Source organism: Schistocerca serialis, chromosome 2 (genome assembly GCF_023864345.2).
Source record: "Schistocerca serialis cubense isolate TAMUIC-IGC-003099 chromosome 2, iqSchSeri2.2, whole genome shotgun sequence".
Lineage (NCBI taxonomy): Eukaryota > Metazoa > Arthropoda > Insecta > Orthoptera > Acrididae > Schistocerca > Schistocerca serialis.
The window spans coordinates 231,999,443-232,018,458 of NC_064639.1; the positions used below are offsets into that span (position 1 = coordinate 231,999,443).

General features: G+C 42.2%; 1 protein-coding gene across 1 annotated transcript in view; it reads left to right on the top strand.

Moving 5' to 3' along the window:
- The window catches only part of LOC126455865 (sodium-coupled monocarboxylate transporter 1-like), a 129,252-nt gene that overhangs the window by 97,292 nt on the left and 12,944 nt on the right, over nucleotides 1-19,016 (top strand). Inside the window, exon 11 of the mRNA XM_050091625.1 lies at nucleotides 1,803-1,889. Within this exon, the coding sequence (XP_049947582.1) occupies nucleotides 1,803-1,889 (87 nt within the window). The remainder of the gene's footprint in view (nucleotides 1-1,802; nucleotides 1,890-19,016) is intronic.

Genomic DNA, 19,016 nt, shown 5'->3' on the forward strand with positions numbered 1-19,016 from the left:
GTACACATATTAAGCGCTACTAGATTGTTTTAAAACCGATCTGAAGTTTAAAAGTTTTTACGGTTGGAAGAATTAATCAGAAGTCGGACTGAAGTAAAACCATCTTTACCGTTTAGACAGATAACGGGATAGTTGATATATATGTGACAGAAAAATAACTCGTGTGATTGCTGATTTGTGATGGGACTTAGCCTTCGTGATACTTAGTAGTCACGAACATCAAAGGACACAGAAAGAGACTGATTGCCGACATAAACTCAATTATTAGACTTGAGTAGGCAACAGATAATCACAATTACGAAGAACTTACAATTGCGCCGTGTTGTCAGAAGATATCGTCGAAGTCAGAATTGCTGATGCTAACAGGCGCAATTCCCTGAATGAAAAGTCGGTGTGCGGTGTGTGTGCTCCATGTAGGGACAAATAATTACGAAGAACAATAAACCGGAACTTTAATTCAACTTTATTTCTTCGTGTCGCCTACATCATTTAATGGACATTTAAAGTGTATTTCTGGAATTAACTGATTCTTCGGATAACATAAAAGTGGAAAGTGATTTAGTGACAATTTAACTGTAAACAGCAATAAATTTACACCGAAATACGACGCATTCTGAACATTGCTCAAGGGTATGTTATCTCTGGAATTACGTCGTGTAGTTGTTGAATACGCGACGTAGCGACGCCTTGGCGACGGGATAATAATTAACAACGCAATATCCTCGCAAAAATCGTGATGTGACATCGGCTTGGGTGATGGTCTGATGATTCAAGACATTATATTTTTAACGTTTGAATACCCATTCTCATGCCGGGCATAAGAACTACAGTTAGCAATTTCGCGTAAACTGAAAAGTCTGTCGCGAACACCCAAAGGACTTTCGGTTATCATTTCAGATCAAGGAAGTCATCATGTTATCGAGTGGTGCAGTCGCTATATTTATAAGTGGAGAATATCGATAGACATAGAACACCATTGCTTTAAGAAGAACCAAGGGCGGCGCACACACTCCGGCGTGCTGCTCCATCGAGACGTTGATATCAGTTTTGAGAGACAGTATCTGAAAAATAACCAAACCGCTCGAGGAGTTTGTTTTTATAGTAGTTACAGACTGGCATTGTCGTGGTCGACGGACGCCGTTCCACGTCATCTCGACTGGGACAATCATCACCATCGAGCAGAGACAAAACGAGATGTCACATCTGGTACATTTGGAAACTCTAGTCAGCTCCACCTACTAAATTGATAGCCCTAACTACTGTTCTATAGGCTGGCATATTATACACATCCTCAATCTCTAAATAAGAACGACAGAAAATACTATGAATTACCATTCGTATGCATTACTCTTGGAACAAAAATCATTCAGAAACTGTATATATTGAACACGTACAATTTAATGAGTTTTAATGCCTCGCTGACACGCACACCTGCTGTCAAGATTCCACTGCGAAACCCAGTACGAGAAAGACATGGTACAAATGCAGTAACTGTAGTACAACTACCTCCATCCCCTACTCACGTGAAAGACATTACATTTCCCTCTCTCTGTAACCTAATGCATATAATACAACGCAACCTCTACCATAATTAATAAATGAGCTCAGTATATTTCTCCATGAAACATACGTTTCACATTAATCAAATGTGCAGCTTCTTAATATGACTTTCGTCTGTTTAATGCGACGTCACATAATTGGTTTTTTAAAGGATGAATCAGTCTTTATTTATATATTTTATATAAATTTTATTTATATATTTTATATATTTTATGTGACAGCCATGTTCTTTCTCTTCACAGCTAGCATACAGCACTTCTGGAATTGCGAACAGTGCTCTGCTTGGTACATTCACTTTGGGCATGGTGTGTCCGTGGGCTAACTGGAAGGTAAGTGACAGATACTAAATGTGTGTATTCCCCTCGTTTATTTCCCTTGCATTATCTCTGTAACTCATGTTGGCCAAAATTTTCCCTTTCTACCTCTTACGCTACATCGGCCTACGTAGCAATTGGATAATATTACTGCCTGTATGCACTAAAGCTCCATCCAGATTCTTTTGACTGCCATTTTTCAATTCAGTACCTTTTCGACTTCATCAGCATATTTAAGATCAAGAATTGGTCCTCCTAATATCCTCCAGTTACCTCTGTTATAAGTGAAAACATTTAAAGGCACAAAAGTCTGTTTCTAATGGTAAAAGTGATTTTAAATTAGCAAGAATTCAGAAGTCGATTCCCTAGTTCCCTCATATCATATAAATACTTACAATTATAAAATCTGGAGCCCACCTTTACTTGACTGATGTCTCGTTTTCCTCAGGTTATCTTATAACTTGCAAGTGTAGACAGGGTGATATGTCAAGACTCGGTTAGGGATCACTCTGTTACGATGTAGGAACATGGCTACATGCACCTGTTGCACCTGTGGGACTTGCATTCCGAAGTAAAGAGTGGATGAATGCAGCCAAACATCGTTTCCGTGTGGTTGAGATAACCAGGTGTTCTGTGTAACTTGTCTCTCAGGTGTAGAAAAGATTTTATGACGCATATCATACCCACGTTGAGCTATCTAGCCCTCAGTTATCAAGGATAGTTTTGTAATTAACGAATACGCAGAATCCACACAGAAAACACCAATCGCAGCCAGTATTGACTGTATGGGCATCTAACAGTATAGTTCTGCTTGAGCCGCATCTAGTACTTCGTGGTTTAATGTTGCTGAATGATAATAGTTGAAGACACTCCGTGGGTGAGTATCAGGCTCATACTGCGGCATCAGCCTCAGCAATCAAATAAGGTGTATGCTGGCCAGCTACCGGCGTAACCCCACCGCAGGCCAGTGCTATAACATACGCTTATCACTCTGCAACGTTGAATTTTGCCATCACAAGTTGACCAGATTGTTACATGCTGTGGCACTGAGCAGCATTTCCACAGCTGACTGCCTGAAGAGAACCATACTCCTGTCATAGTACCCCGAGCCAGTGCAAACAGAGGATGTTAGGGATATAAGTGCAGATATTCCTAAGAACAGTGAGCTGGACAATGTTCATAAGCAATTTAGTCATTTGCAGACTAATAATGACAGCTATTACAAGTAGTATGTTATTAGGTTGGTTAATACCTCGAAGAACATGTGGAACATGCAAGCCATCAATGTTTATTGTACCCTGGGCAGCAGCTCTGATACTGAAGTGATCACAACTCAATGCAATATGTAATTTCTGTAGAGACAGGCACATTCCACATTGTGTCCCCTTTATGACAGTGCAGAAAACGTCAGGTAGCAAATTATGTGATTTTTTGTGTGAAATCTGTTGGATGTAAGAAAAAACTAAGGCATTGACGTGAGTATGTGATGAGGTACAAATTATCACAATATTTATACCTGTAGCCCTGACACCCTGGATATATGCTCCCCTCTCAGCTGTTAGCAGCATTCCATTACAACCATGCATTCGACTGGCGGAGTCTCTACGCTAGTCATAGGTCGAATGGTCGGCCTAGCAGGTACAGCCTAATGAAGCGGCATCATCAGCTTTGTGAAGCCACGGCTCTATGAGTCGTTAGCTAGTCCCAATGGCTCCAAGGCTTCGAACTGGATGTGTTGAGGTGATGCTATCCAGCGTATGTCACCGCCTGGCAGACTAGCTAGTCTCCGATGGCCTTGGGTTGAAATTGGGGTGTTTGCACTTTCGAGCCAGACCCTAATGCCCAAGTGCAGTATAGACTAATCCATCTTTAAAGCTTGTTAGTCTGTACAGTTGACACTGCATAGCTGACACAGATTTACGCAGCAAGGCCACTGTCGTAGTAGGCTGCTGTTGTGCTGGCACAACAATCCGTTGACTCAGCATACTCCTCTGCTGTCCGCTAGGCACCACCGTGGTCCTGGGCCACAGTCATCAGCTGGCAGTACAGAAGTATCGGATAATAAACAGTAATACTGTCATTGTGTAAATGTTGCAGATTCTGCACTTGCGCAGCTTCCCACACCCGCTTCCTTAGAGACAGAAGTGGCCATCCGGGAACACCGATATCATACAGCTGTGACACGTCGAAATCTGCCTTCAATTTCTTTTATAGAGAAAGAGTAAACTAAAATAAACACAGTGTCAAAATTTTAGTTGCTTCGACACACAATAAGTGTTTTGTAAAAAATGTTGAACAACTATCAAATTAGTAGCTCACCACATGGCTACAGAAATGTACAGCACATGTGCAAAACAGCAGGCACATATCCTTCACTTACGGCACATATATACACAGATAACATGGCACATCGCGATTGTAATTAGTGAAGCGAATTTCAGTTTCCATTGATAGTTTCTGTGACAAAGTTGTGTAATGGGTGGCAGCCACTAAAGGAATATTTTAGGGAACTGGTTTGAAAATTTTTATATCAAAGAGCCCAGTCAAATCTTTACAAGATTTGTCCCAGAGCAACTTCGGCTGTGCCTGTGTGAGACATGTTGTCAGCCTTTCAGAACCGATGCAGCTTTGCCTGGTTAAAGCTGCTAACAAGAGACGTACTCAGCCCTCTGCTAAAAACGCTAGCGTATTCCTGCTTTCGGTTTTAGCCAATATCCTTTGCGCGAGGCGGGTCACTTGTGTGGATTCTGTAGCGTTCTTCAGGACAGAACACAGCAGCTTTGGATTTTTGTGATCCAGACTTCGACTAAAAAAAGGAGTCTTTCTTGAGAAGCCTAGCCTCCGGCTCTGTGTCCCGTGGCCTGCCACAACGTAAACTGCCTCCCCGCGATCAGAAGGTTTAATAAAACATTTTATTTACCTGCCAAAACGCGACTACAACCTACATTTCTTGTTTGCATGCAGTAATGTTTGTCTCTTATGTTTTGGACGAATGATAAACGCAGTATATGTTCAAATGACAAAAAAGATATATTTTATGTGATGTGATTCTAATTTTTTAGTTTGTACTGTGAACTCTTGCTTCTTGCCAAATTTCATGATTCTAGGTCAATGGGAGGTACCTATAGCTTCTGATGCGCGAGTTTACAAATATCAAAATATGTTACATACGTGGCAGGATTATCTGATTACATTGAATTAGAAGTTTAAAATATTTGCACCCTCCAAGGGGCTATAAACTTAGTATGTGACATGTACACTACTGGCCATTAAAATTACTACAACAAGAAGAAATGCAGATGATAAACGGGTATTCAGTGGACGAATATATTTTACTAGAACTGACGTGTGATTACATTCTCACGCAATTTGGGTGCATAGATCCTGAGAAATCAGTACCAAGAACAACCACCTCTTGCTGTAATAACGGATTTGACATGCCTGGGCATTGAGTCAAACAGATATTGGATGGCGTGTACAGGTACAGCTGCCCATGCAGCTTCAACACGATACCATTGTTCATCAAGAGTAGTAACTGGCGTATTGTGACGAGCCAGTTGCTTGGCCACCATTGACCAGACGTTTTCAGTTGGTGAGACATCTGGGTAATGTGCTGGCCAGGGCAGCAGTCGAACATTTTCTGTATCCAGAATGGCCCGTACAGGACCTGCAACATGCGGTCGTGCATTATCCTGCTGAAATGTAGGGTTTCGCAGGGATCGAATGAAGGGTAGAGCCACGGGTCGTAACACATCTGAAATGTAATGTCCACCGTTCAAAGTGCCGTCAAAGCGAACAAGAGGTCACCGCGGCGTGTAGCCAGTGGCACCCCATACCATCATGCTGGGTGATACGCCAGTATGGTGATGACGAATACACGCTTCCAATGTGCGTTCACCGCCATGTCGCCAAACACGAATGCGACCATCATGATGCTGTAAACAGGACCTGGATTCTTCCGAAAAAATGACGTTTGGCCATTCGTGCACCCAGGTTCGTCGTTGAGTACACCATGGCAGGCGCTCCTGTCTGTGATGGAGCGTCGAGGTTAACCACAGTCATGGTCTCCGAGCTGATAGTCCATGTTGCTGCAAACATCGTCGAACTGTTCGTGCAGATGGTTGTTGTCTTGGAAACGTCCTCATCTGTTGACTCAGAGATCGAGGCGTGGCTGCACGATCCGTTACAGCAATGCGGATAAGATGCCTGTCGTCTCAACTGTTAGTGATACGAGGCCGTTGGGATCCAGCACTGCGTTCCGTATTACCCCCCTGAACCCACCGATTCCATGTTCTGCTAACAGTCATTGGATCTCAACCAACGGGAGCAGCAATATGGCGATACCATAAACAGCAATCGCGATATGCTACAATCCGATCATTATCAAAGTCGTAAACGTGATGGTACGCATTTCTCCTCCTTACACGAGGTATCACAACAACGTTTCACCAGGCAGCGCGGGTCAACTGCTGTTTGTGCATGAGAAAGCCGGCCGGCGTGGCCGAGCGTTTCTAGGCGCTACAGTCTGGAAATGCGCGACCGCTACGGTCGCAGGTTCGAATCCAGCCTCGGGTGTGGATGTGTGTGATGTGCTTAGGTTAGTTAGGTTTAAGTAGTTCTAAGTTCTAGGGGACTGATGACCTCAGCTGTTAAGTCCCATAGTGCTCAGAGCCATTTGAACCATTTTTGCATGAGAAATCGGTTGGAAACTTTCCGTATGTCAGCACATTGTAGGTGTCGCCACCGGCGCCAACCTTGTGTGAATGCTCTGAAAAGCTAATCATTTGCATATCACAGCATCTTCTTCCTGTCGGTTAAATTTCGCGTCTGTAGCACGTCATTTTCGTGGTGTAGCAATTTTAATGGACAGTAGTGAGTTTCAACTTGATGTGCCATACTGTATCAGAGAAAAATTGCTTAACAGCTGGACAGTAATAGACATAATCATAAAAATGAAAAAAATAATTTTTTGTTTCATATAATTGCAAATTAACAATTATCGGATTTTTTTCCTTTACGTGTACCGCGATACCTTACCTAATGCCAAATGTCATGAGTCTGGGTCAACGGGAAGTTTTGATAAATGAGTTTTCGAGCATCAAAATGACATGAATGGCCTTAACTTTTGGTTGAACCGACGAAGAAGCTTAAGATTTTTACGCTACCTAGGAAGAGTAGGCCATAATATGTGAGATAAATGTACATGATACGTCTTCCCGTTCCTGAGAAGAAGAGTTCTTAACCGCCGGACAAACAGACAGACAGACGGACAGACAGGCGAAAGGACAAAAAAGGGATCCTAGAAAGGTTCCGTTGTTGCAGATTGTGACACGAACCCTAAAACATAAAATCTTGTAATCAACGTTGTAAAAATCTGTATATGTGTGAGAGAATAATTTTCAATACTACGTCAGGGACGTCTTCTTACTAGTTGCAGAAAATTATTCATTGCTTTGTGGGAATCTTACCCTGACGTAACGACACATCAGTCTTTTGGAGGAGGACAGAAAAATCTGTTAATATAATTTGGCATCCGCCCAGAGATAATAGTGCGATTGCGCCCATCAATAAAGAAACCTTTCGACTGTATAAATCATTTTGCAGAACATTGATGGACAGCCGGTGGCTCTACGACGTTTCACGTTTATCAGCGTATCAGTATCTTCAAACTCCATTCTTTTATGCATCGACAGTGTGCATCATCGTGTTGCAAGAATTTGATCAAATATGCCTGCTACGCAGCACAATATGCAGAACAAAGGCCATGACCATTTCTTACTTCATACTAATTCTCTCAAAATGAAACTAGTAATTTCTGTGAAGCACCTGAATACAATACTTTTCCTTTTATGAGATGTTCCTTGTGTTAGGAAAATATTTGTTTTCGTCATTCAATATGTACTTCGCACTTTCGTGATGTCTACAGAGTATAAACGAATAACTTTTCATTGTTAGTAAAATATACATTAATCAATAATTATCATAACAGCACTGCTGCAGGAATTTTTATAAAATATTTGATGGAAACATATTAAAGTCCAGATTGGTAGAAGCCTTTTGTTATTTAACATGACATAACGTATCACACAACTTTGATTTCATTTCCTCGCCAGTCACCTGTGTAACAATTACATCTATAACAGATTAACTGTCAATATGAATTGCTAGTTATTCGAAAAATTAACAATCTGATACCTTTTTGATATGATTCAAGTGTTCAAAATTCTTGCATGTGCACTCAGGACTTTTGCGCTGCGCAGCGTTACGTTATCGTATCACAACTGTGTCTGCTTATTCGCCGGATCGCGCTTTTTAAACAGGAAATGCTGTACAAACCGTTGTTATGAGCGGTTGGTTGTACTGCGTTGGTAAAGTACCAGAACTTCAAGCGCTGATAGAAAGCACCGAAGCTGAAATCGTTATAGGTACAGAAAGCTGGCTTAAGCCAGAGATAAATTCTGCCGAAATTTTTACAAAGGTACAGACGGTGTTTAGAAAGGATAGATTGCATGCAACCGGTGGTGGAGTGTTCGTCGCTGTTAGTAGTAGTTTATCCTGTAGTGAAGTAGAAGTGGATAGTTCCTGTGAATTATTATGGGTGGAGGTTACACTCAACAACCGAACTAGGTTAATAATTGGCTCCTTTTACCGACCTCCCGACTCAGCAGCATTAGTGGCAGAACAACTGAGAGAAAATTTGGAATACATTTCACATAAATTTTCTCAGCATGTTATAGTCTTAGGTGGAGATTTCAATTTACCAGATATAGACTGGGACACTCAGATGTTTAGGACGGGTGGTAGGTACAGAGCATCGAGTGACATTATACTGAGTGCACTATCCGAAAATCACCTCGATCAATTAAACAGAGAACCGACTCGTGGAGATAACATCTTGGACCTACTGATAACAAACAGACACGAACTTTTCGACTCTGTATGTACAGAACAGGGAATCAGTGATCATAAGGCCGTTGCAGCATCCCTGAATATGGAAGTTAATAGGAATATAAAAAAAGGGAGGAAGGTTTATCTTTTTAGCAAGAGTAATAGAAGGCAGATTTCAGACTACCTAACAGATCAAAACGAAAATTTCTGTTCCGACACTGTCAATGTTGAGTGTTTATGGAAAAAGTTCAAGGCAATCGTAAAATGCGTTTTAGACGGGTATGTGCTGAGTAAAACTGTGAGGGACGGGAAAAACCCACCGTGGTACAACAACAAAGTTAGGAAACTACTGCGAAAGCAAAGAGAGCTCCACTCCAAGTTTAAACGTAGCCAAAACCTCTCAGACAAACAGAAGCTAAACGATGTCAAAGTTAGCGTAAGGAGGGCTATGCGTGAAGCGTTCAGTGAATTCGAAAGTAAAATTCTATGTGCCGACTTGACAGAAAATCCTAGGAAGTTCTGGTCTTACGTTAAATCAGTAAGTGGCTCGAAACAGCATATCCAGACACTACGGGATGATGATGGCATTGAAACAGAGGATGACACGCGTAAAGCTGAAATACTAAACACCTTTTTCCAAAGCTGTTTCACAGAGGAAGACCGCACTGCAGTTCCTTCTCTAAATCCTCGCACAAACGTAAAAATGGCTGACATCGAAATAAGTGTCCAAGGAATAGAAAAGCAACTGGAATCACTCAATAGAGGAAAGTCCACTGGACCTGACGGGATACCAATTCGATTCTACACAGAGTACGCGAAAGAACTTGCCCCCCTTCTAACAGCCGTGTACCGCAAGTCTCTAGAGGAACGGAGGGTTCCAAATGATTGGAAAAGAGCACAGATAGTCCCAGTCTTCAAGAAGGGTCATCGAGCAGATGCGCAAAACTATAGACCTATATCTCTGACGTCGATCTGTTGTAGAATTTTAGAACATGTTTTTTGCTCGAGTATCATGTCGTTTTTGGAAACCCAGAATCTACTATGTAGGAATCAACATGGATTCCGGAAACAGCGATCGTGTGAGACCCAACTCGCTTTATTTGTTCATGAGACCCAGAAAATATTAGATACAGGCTCCCAGGTAGATGCTATTTTTCTTGACTTCCGGAAGGCGTTGGATACAGTTCCGCACTGTCGCCTGATAAACAAAGTAAGAGCCTACGGAATATCAGACCAGCTGTGTGGCTGGATTGAAGAGTTTTTAGCAAACAGAACACAGCATGTTGTTATCAATGGAGAGACGTCTACAGACGTTAAAGTAACCTCTGGCGTGTCACAGGGGAGTGTTATGGAACCATTGCTTTTCACAATATATATAAATGACCTAGTAGATAGTGTCGGAAGTTCCATGCGGCTTTTCGCGGATGATGCTGTAGTATACAGAGAAGTTGCAGCAATAGAAAATTGTAGCGAAATGCAGGAAGATCTGCAGCGGATAGGCACTTGGTGCAGGGAGTGGCAACTGACCCTTAACATAGACAAATGTAATGTATTGCGAATACATAGAAAGAAGGATCCTTTATTGTATGATTATATGATAGCGGAACAAACACTGGTAGCAGTTACGTCTGTAAAATATCTGGGAGTATGCGTGCGGAACGATTTTAAGTGGAATCATCATACAAAGTTAATTGTTGGTAAGGCGGGTACCAGGTTGAGATTCATTGGGATAGTGCTTAGAAAATGTAGTCCATCAACAAAGGAGGTGGCTTACAAAACATTCGTTCGACCTATACTTGAGTATTGCTCATCAGTGTGGGATCCGTACCAGATCGGTTTGACGGAGGAGATAGAGAAGATCCAAAGAAGAGCGGTTCGTTTCGTCACAGGGTTATTTGGTAACCGTGATAGCGTTACGGAGATGCTTAATAAAGTGGCAGACTCTGCAAGAGAGGCGCTCTGCATCGCGGTGTAGCTTGCTCGCCAGGTTTCGAGAGGGTGCGTTTCTGGATGAGGTATCGAATGTATTGCTTCCCCCTACTTATACCTCCTGAGGAGATCACGAATGTAAAATTATAGTGATTAGAGCGCGCACGGAGGCTTTCAGACAGTCGTTCTTCCCGCGAACCATACGCGACTGGAACAGGAAAGGGAGGTAATGACAGTGGCACGTAAAGTGCCCTCCGCCACACACTGTTGGGTGGCTTGCGGAGTATAAATGTAGATGTAGATGTAGAGAAACTTTAAATTTGTTTGAATACTTGCAGTGCACCTTAGCAGCTAAGATGCATTTCTTTCGGTATATTTTTCCTGTGCCAAACATTTCAAGGTGTGTTTTACAAGCCGAACTGGACTATTTCCTTATTAGATCAACTCGGCATCTACACGCGGATTTAAAAGAGTCTTGACAGTCTCCCTCCTCTCCCCTCAAAAAATAAAATTTAGTAAAACTTCCTACATTCTTACAAATATCAGTTTCCACATTTCGCAGCTCACTTCTGATAACGTGAAACCCAAGAGCCTCGAAAATGGAAACGATAAGGTGCTTTTTTCTTAGGACCGACAAGCCACAGGAATTTAACCTGAAGATGTGATTCATTATCGCGAAACTAGTTAAACTTTGATTTCATAATAAACGAGGATTAGCAGCCACAAGCGGACTCTACGAATTTTGTAGAATATTTTACCGCAAACGTCTTCTAATTTCTTTAGCAAGGTATACATCAACCTGCTATGGCCCACATAAAAAACTTACATTTACAGTAAGCAACGCCTAGACAGACAATGTAAGACGCCTCATTGCCAGTCGTCACTGTGTACACTGGCTCCTAGAGTCAACGCCAAAGTGACAGAAACAGAATTTCCTCACATAGACATCTGCACAGACATGGATTATAGACCTGCGTTCAGAGTCGTAGTGCTGACTGAAATACTGATAATGGTCAATGCACACTTCAGTTTTCTGTCCCGTAAATTCTGATGCTGTAATAGTCGAAAGAGTTTGCTGCTGCTATAGTTCTTAAATCAGCTGCACGCTGCATGTGCTTCGAAATGATTCTGCCAAATGTTTTTCAAACGTTGAATTTTTCTTAACTGATGTTCCATTGAACCTATGATTGCATAACCAACAGCTGTAAATCGCGCTGGTGGGGCAATGGAACTCAAACCACAACAACTCCTTATCAACCTTGCGGTTTTGCACAGCAGCACGTGCTGTGTGGGGCGACCACACACCCTATTAAGAAACATGTCCCGCTTTTTGTTAAGACCGGGGGACCATCTTGAATCTCGGTGACTTCGGTGTAGGAAATGTTCTTAAATAAAAACTCATTTCTGTTCATCACACTATTTTTTTCTTTCAGATGTCTTTTTGTTCTTGACTGTAGCAGTTCTTTGAGTGTACGGCCCCAGTTTCAGTTACACGTCAAGCGAAAGTTACTACCAACCTTCAGTTTTGCATATTACGTAATTAGTGTTATAATCATAAGTATCCGTAAAATACTAAAACTGTCGTTGTGACATGCTAAATTTGGAAAGGGAATGCGAGGAGAGATTGTAACAAACTGTAAGGTTCTCCCCTCTCCTTCCACCACATCAGACCACCACCCACCCTTTATTACGCTCTTGAAACACAGAGATGGTGTAGGTTTCTGAGACCAGTGCATAGGTGGGTGCACGTGTTGCAAAGTTTGTCAGATATCACCAGAGACATTTATGGAAAGAAGAATACGATGATGCATAAATGTTTAGCAATGTTTCAAGGAATTCAGTAAGTCAGAAAGTCACCTGTGCTGCTGGCGAGACGGGCATGAAATTCAAAAGTTTTGTTGTTGTGGTCTTCAGTCCACAGACTGGTTTGATGCAGCTCTCCATGCTACACTATCCTGTGCAAGGTTCTTCATCTCCCAGTACCTACTGCAACCTACATCCTTCAGAATCTGTTTAGTGTGTTCATCTCTTGGTCTCCCTCTACGATTTTTACCCTCCACGCTGCCCTCCAATACTAAATTGGTGATCCCTTGATGCCTCAGAATAAGCCCTACCAACCGATCCTTTCTTCTAGTCAAGTTGTGCCACAAATTTCCCTTCTGTTCAATTCCATTCAATACCTTGTAATTAGTTATGTGATCTACCCATCTAACCGTTAGCATTATTCTGTAGCACAACATTTATAAAGCTTCATTTCTCTTCTTGTCTAAACTATTTATCGTCCACGTTTTACTTTCATACATGGCCACAAACCATACGAATACTTTCGGAAACGACTTCCTGACACTTAAATCTTTACTCGATGTTAACAAATTTCTCTTCTTCAGAAACGCTTTCCTTGCCATTGGCAGTCTACGTTTTATATCCTCTCTACTTCGACCATCATCAGTTATTTTTCTCCAGAAATAGCCAAACTCCTTTACTACTTTAAGCGTCTCATTTACTAATCCAATTCCCGCAGCTTCACCCGATTTAATTCGACTGCATTCCATTATCTCCGTTTTTGCTTTTGTTGATGTTCAAGTTATATCCTCTTTTCAAGACACTGTCCATTCCGTTCAGTTGATCTTCCAGGTCCTTTTCTGTCTCCAAAAGATCAGGGGCACATTTCTGGGGAATGTTCTTTCTATGTGATTCCACAAAGCTTCTTCAGTGGCTGCTGGGTCATGGCAGTCAGCTCACCAAGAGAAACCATTAGCAGCAAGGACAACAAAATCGGAAAAGTGAGTAGCACAGTAGGAAAGCGGCAGCTATCATCTCTCACCGTATGTGGTAAGGAGATCTTCTGATGAAATGTGACAGGTAAAGTTGCTTGAAACATAGGAAGTGACTAAGACCTCACTCTGGACTTTGTTGTAAAGATTACTCTTGATTCGTACGCTCCTAGATCAGAGACAGTGCCTCATGGAAACATATCATTTAACATTTATCCTCCTGTGGGGCTGAAAACGGAGATTTAACAGATTTTGACCATAGCAGTAGTCTCCGATGTTTACGCGTCCATCACATGAGCATTGGATGAAAGGAGTTTCGTCCGAAAACCCACCAATACACCGGCAGAATCCCCGTGTCTTTTACAATCTGTTCTTGGACGAAGGGAGGCCAGCGAAATTACATGCTCAGTATTAATCTAGCATGCAGGAAGCGACGTACAGTAATGGACACAGAACCTCAAGAGTTCCGACGTCCAGCACGAAATTTGGACTAAACTGTAGGTTTCATTACTACAACATTACGATCATTCACTCTTGTGATCAGATTACATGTTCCTTCCAATAATTGTATCCCCACTGTCGGGAAGGAGCCTACTCACGCCGTAATAAATTCACATCAGTCTTTCCATTGTGTGCCAGCCAGTCCCCTGTAACTAGCTCTGACGTCATAAATGTTGCGCAATACTTTAAAATCAAGTAAATGACCTGAAACGTTTCTAGCATGTCAGGAGTAATACTAAATCAATATGTGTTAAATATCAGTTCAATAACTTTAACCATTTTCAAAATTTGGATGTTTTTCTGTAAAAATCATTGGCGCAACAGAAAGAGCTAGAAACTTAAAAATTTATATTTAGATTCCTTTTTCATAATAATTTAGTAGAAAAAGCATTCAGGATCTCACAAATTAAAATTTTAGTTGAAATTCATAATTTTCTGGTTTTTGTTTTAAAAATTAAGGATGCAAGATAGATTAAGTAGGCGAATAAATAAGGCTAGGATGTTTAAATTTAAGTAGAAGGGAGATCCGCTATAATCATAATGATGTGAGAAGTTTCAATTGAATAACTATAAAACTATAGCGATAGCATATCTCCAAAGGGCAAGTTCAGAGCTCGTCTACTGCGTGTAGTGTAATTAAATTAATTCTCTCGCCTAAAATATTTGACTTAGCCACGTCAGACTTTTATTATGATTACTTACCTGTGTGCTGATTGCACATTTAAATTGAGAGCTTCATCGGCCATCAGCAAAGGAAGCAATTATTTATTCAATAACTTAAAGTGGTGCATTACTAGCCCAGCGGCTAGTCGGGAGAGCCGATTTGATCAGGCGTTCCCTTATCCGTCCGCACCGCGGCTTTATATATAAGAACGCTGTGCGAGGAAAAGGCCCCAGTTCTCTCCAGACGCTGAATAGCACACCACCTGTGCCGGGAGTCGCGTCACGTCGGTATCATTGCTATAAACAGCCTCGGATGCCGTAATAAGTTACTCGGGATACGCGTAACCATGAAATCATTTTCGAGTGAAGTGTTAATTCTGGGATGACTTTAATGATCTATCTTCAGCTTGAGTATTTCGTATTTTCACGTGCCGCCGCGGGACAGACATTCTACCGTTATTTAGCGTGGCGTTTGATGAACATTACATTAAATTATGGCGAGCATTCACTTAAACATTTAATTTGGACAGCTATAGTTGCATCAGCGCATTAGAATCAGAACTGCTCTGGTAGTTGGATTGTGTGGATTCTTTTTTCTTTTTGATGTGTGACATTCAGAATATAGCGAACGTTTTTACAGGATCGTTTTTGATTATTAATTCCAGACAATCTCCTAATTCCTCAGAGCTATAAGCTGTAGCTATAAGTGTATTTCTCAGAGGAAGTGGGCACTAGGAATTCTAATTACAGGCTTCACGTTTTGCTAATCACTTTGTGGTTGCCAATATTGTAATTAGAGAGCCGGTGTTGAGAACGGCAAAAGACAGCATAAATAATAGGAACATTTATATAACAATTAATTCCACCCGCCGCCCCACATATGGTTAATCGGCCGGGAAATGCATCTTTTCTACATTACAAACCAAATATTACTAACAAGTATTAATTCTACCAGCCGTCCCACAAATGGTGCATCGGCCGGGAAATGCAACTTTTCTACATAACAAACAAAATATTATTAACAAGTATTAATTCTACCAGCCGCCCCACACCACAATCATTCATTCCATTAAGTCCCTTGTATTCAGGTTTTTCCACTTTGTGTCGCGGATATATAGCTGAAGAGCTTGGCCAAACGCTGACTGTCCATACACATGTGGGCTTCCTATGTGCCTTATGTCGGCAATTTAAAATTATCTGCTATTGGTATACTGTCCTACACATCCCCTAAGTTTGGATTCGATCAGACAGTATTTTTGGGATGTGACAGTTTCGGTACAGCTATCATCCATAGCTTTCTGTTTCATAAACCATTACAATCTTTAATAATCGTTGCTGAAGAGAAATTTGCGTTTCGAGTGATTTAGAATTGAACTAGCATTCTTGCAATCTCTCTCTCTCTTTCACTCTTTTGTTTTCTCTCTCACAACATTCCACCCCAACACACACAAGAGGGAAGTTACGTCAGTCACAACATTTCTCAACGAGGATATTTATTTATTTATTTTATTGCTTTATTTATACACTCATGTTCAGAAAAACCAGAACGCCCTGAACGACTAGAGATTGGACTTCATATTGACAGTACTTGTACATTAGTATGTTCTGCAGAAATGATTAGCACGCGGGTTCAAGGTCAAAAACGATATCGCGGCGCAACAGCACCATCCAGTAAAACTAGACTGTGCCTCTCGTTGTCGCTATGGACCGAAAGTATCAGATCAGTTTCACTTCAGCAGACGTGCGGGATACCTCGTAGATATATATCTGAACCGTACCGTCTAATCAATGAGTTTGGAAGAAGACCAGTTATTGGCATGAGGGAATGTAATGCACTCATCCGGGACACTGCTGCTCTTTCGGGACAAAGTATTTCGGCAGTGTAACGGATCTGTACAGAATGTTTCACGGAAGGCCATAGAACAAGACAAGATGTGAGATGTGTCAGGCCGTATCAACCAGACCTTAACCCGCGAAAATTGACACCACACTCAAATGGCATTGCAGGAGAGAACTACGTCCTCCTCGGCTCTGGTGCAACAGTGGAACAGTGGAACACAGACTGAGATTTTCCCTCTGCAGCCGAGTGTGCACTGTGGCTAAGCCATGTCTCCACAATATCCTTTCTTTCAGTAGTGCTAGTTCTGCAAGGTTCACAGGAGAGCTTCTGTAAAGTTTGCAAGGTAGGAGACGACGTACTGGGTATCTCAGGTGATAGAGCACTTACCCACGAAAGGCGGAGGTCCCGAGTTCGAGTCTCAGTCCAGCACACAGTTTTAATCTGCCAGGAAGTTTCGTATCAGCGCACACTCCGCTGCAGAGTGAAAATCTCAGTCTGGAAACATCCTCCAGGCTCTGGTCAAGCCATGTCTCCGCAATATCCTTTCTTTCAGGAGTACTAGTTCTGCAAGGTTCGCAGGAGAGCTTCTGTAAAGTTTGGAAGGTAGGAGACGTGGTACTGGCAGAAGTAAAGTTGTGAGGATGAGGCGGTAGTCGTTCTTGAGTAGCTCAGATGGTAGAGCACGTGCCCGCGAAAGGCAAGGGTTCCGAGTTCGAGTCTCGGTCCGGCACAGTTTTAATCTGCCAGAAAGTTTCGGTGTAACACATCCTACACATTCAGAGATGACTGTCCGTCGCCGTTTATTTCGGTATGGGCTATGTGTGCGTCTTTCGCTTCTCCACGTACCTCTGACGAATGCACAGAAAGGTGCTAGACGGCATAGAAGGACGTCATTGGGGACAGGAATGGCATATGACTAGTGAAAGAGAACAGTTCATATTTCTTGGTTGTCGTAGATAGTAAACTGTCGTGGAAAACTCACGTTCAGGATCTTGTTCAAAGACCTAACGCTGCCATTTTTACTATTCGAAAGGTATTTGAAGTAGGTGATAGTTCGACACAAAAGTAGTCTACTTTACTTATTTTCATTCGCTTATGACGTATGGTATTATATTTTGGGGCGACCCTTCCCGTTCTCAAAGGATATTTTTGGCTCACAAACGGGCGGTGCGGGCAATAAGTAGTGTAAGTTCGCGAACCTCTTGTCGACCCCTGCTCATTAGTCCGGGTATTTTGATATTGGTCTCTCAATACATATATTCTCTACTGCCGTTTCTTGTTAACAATATCAGCTTATTCCCAAGAATTAGCAGCTTTCACTCGGTTAATACTCGGCAGAAATCCATTCTGCATTTGCATCGAACACCCTTGACTCTTGTGCAGACAAATGTGCAGTATAATGCTGCATTCCTTTTCAACAAGCTACCATAAACATTCAAAAGTCTTGGCAGAAATCAAATCGCTATCAAATCGAAGCTGACGAGTTTTCTCATAGGTCACTCCTTCTACTCTGTCGAGGAGATACTTGAACAGTTAAGTTAATTCCTGTGTAATATTGTTGACTGTGTTTACATAAACTTACAACTTGTCTTTTTTTGGATTCATAAACATTTTATGTTATCTGTAATTAGTTTTATGCCAACGGCCTTGCCGCAGTGGTAACACCGTTTTCCGTCAGATCACCTACGTTAAGCGCTGTCAGGAACGGCTAGCACTTGGAAGGGTGACCATTCGGTCTACTCAGCACTGTTGGCAAACGGGGTGGACGCAGCCCTTGTGATGCCAACTGCGGAGCTACTTGATCGAGAAGTAGCGGCTCCGGTCACGTAAACCGACATAGGGCCGGTAGAGCGGTGTGCCGACTACATGTCCCTCCATATCCGCTTCCAGTGACGCCTGTGGGCTTAGGATGACACGGCGGCTGGTCGGTACCGTTAGGCCTTCAGGATCTCTTCGGGTGGAGTTTAGTTTTATTACTTTCATGTTGTAATTTCATGTGCTAACACGTTGCATGACTTTCGAAATTTGCTCCTCAATTTGGCCCTACTGAACTAGACATGCAAAATTTAAATAAAAATTAAAAATAGAAATCACATATTGTTTCCGGACGAATCCAGGTTTTGGTCCGCCGCATACGGGGTTGCGGGATCACAGTGACTGTATTTGCACAAGACTGACAGCATCGACTCGAGGCCTTGTGGTGTGGGGCGCAATTGGGTGGAACTACAGATCACAAATAATGCGCGTCTGGGGCACTGTTACCAGTGTAACCCACGTGAATGACATCCTGCATCTCGTAGCCATAACCTTTCCGCACAACGCCCCAGACGCCATTTTTAGTAAGGCAATGAACGTCCACATCTTGCTGCATGAACATGGGCCTTCTTGGTGTCACGGGATGTCAGCCCTTAGCCGAACCTCGTCAGATTACCGGACTTTTCGCTCGCCAGACTTGTCACCAGTCGAAAATATGTAGGATATGGTGAACGACAGATGCAGCCCTGTGACCAAATAGCAACCACGAGAGATGAACTTTGGATCCAGGTG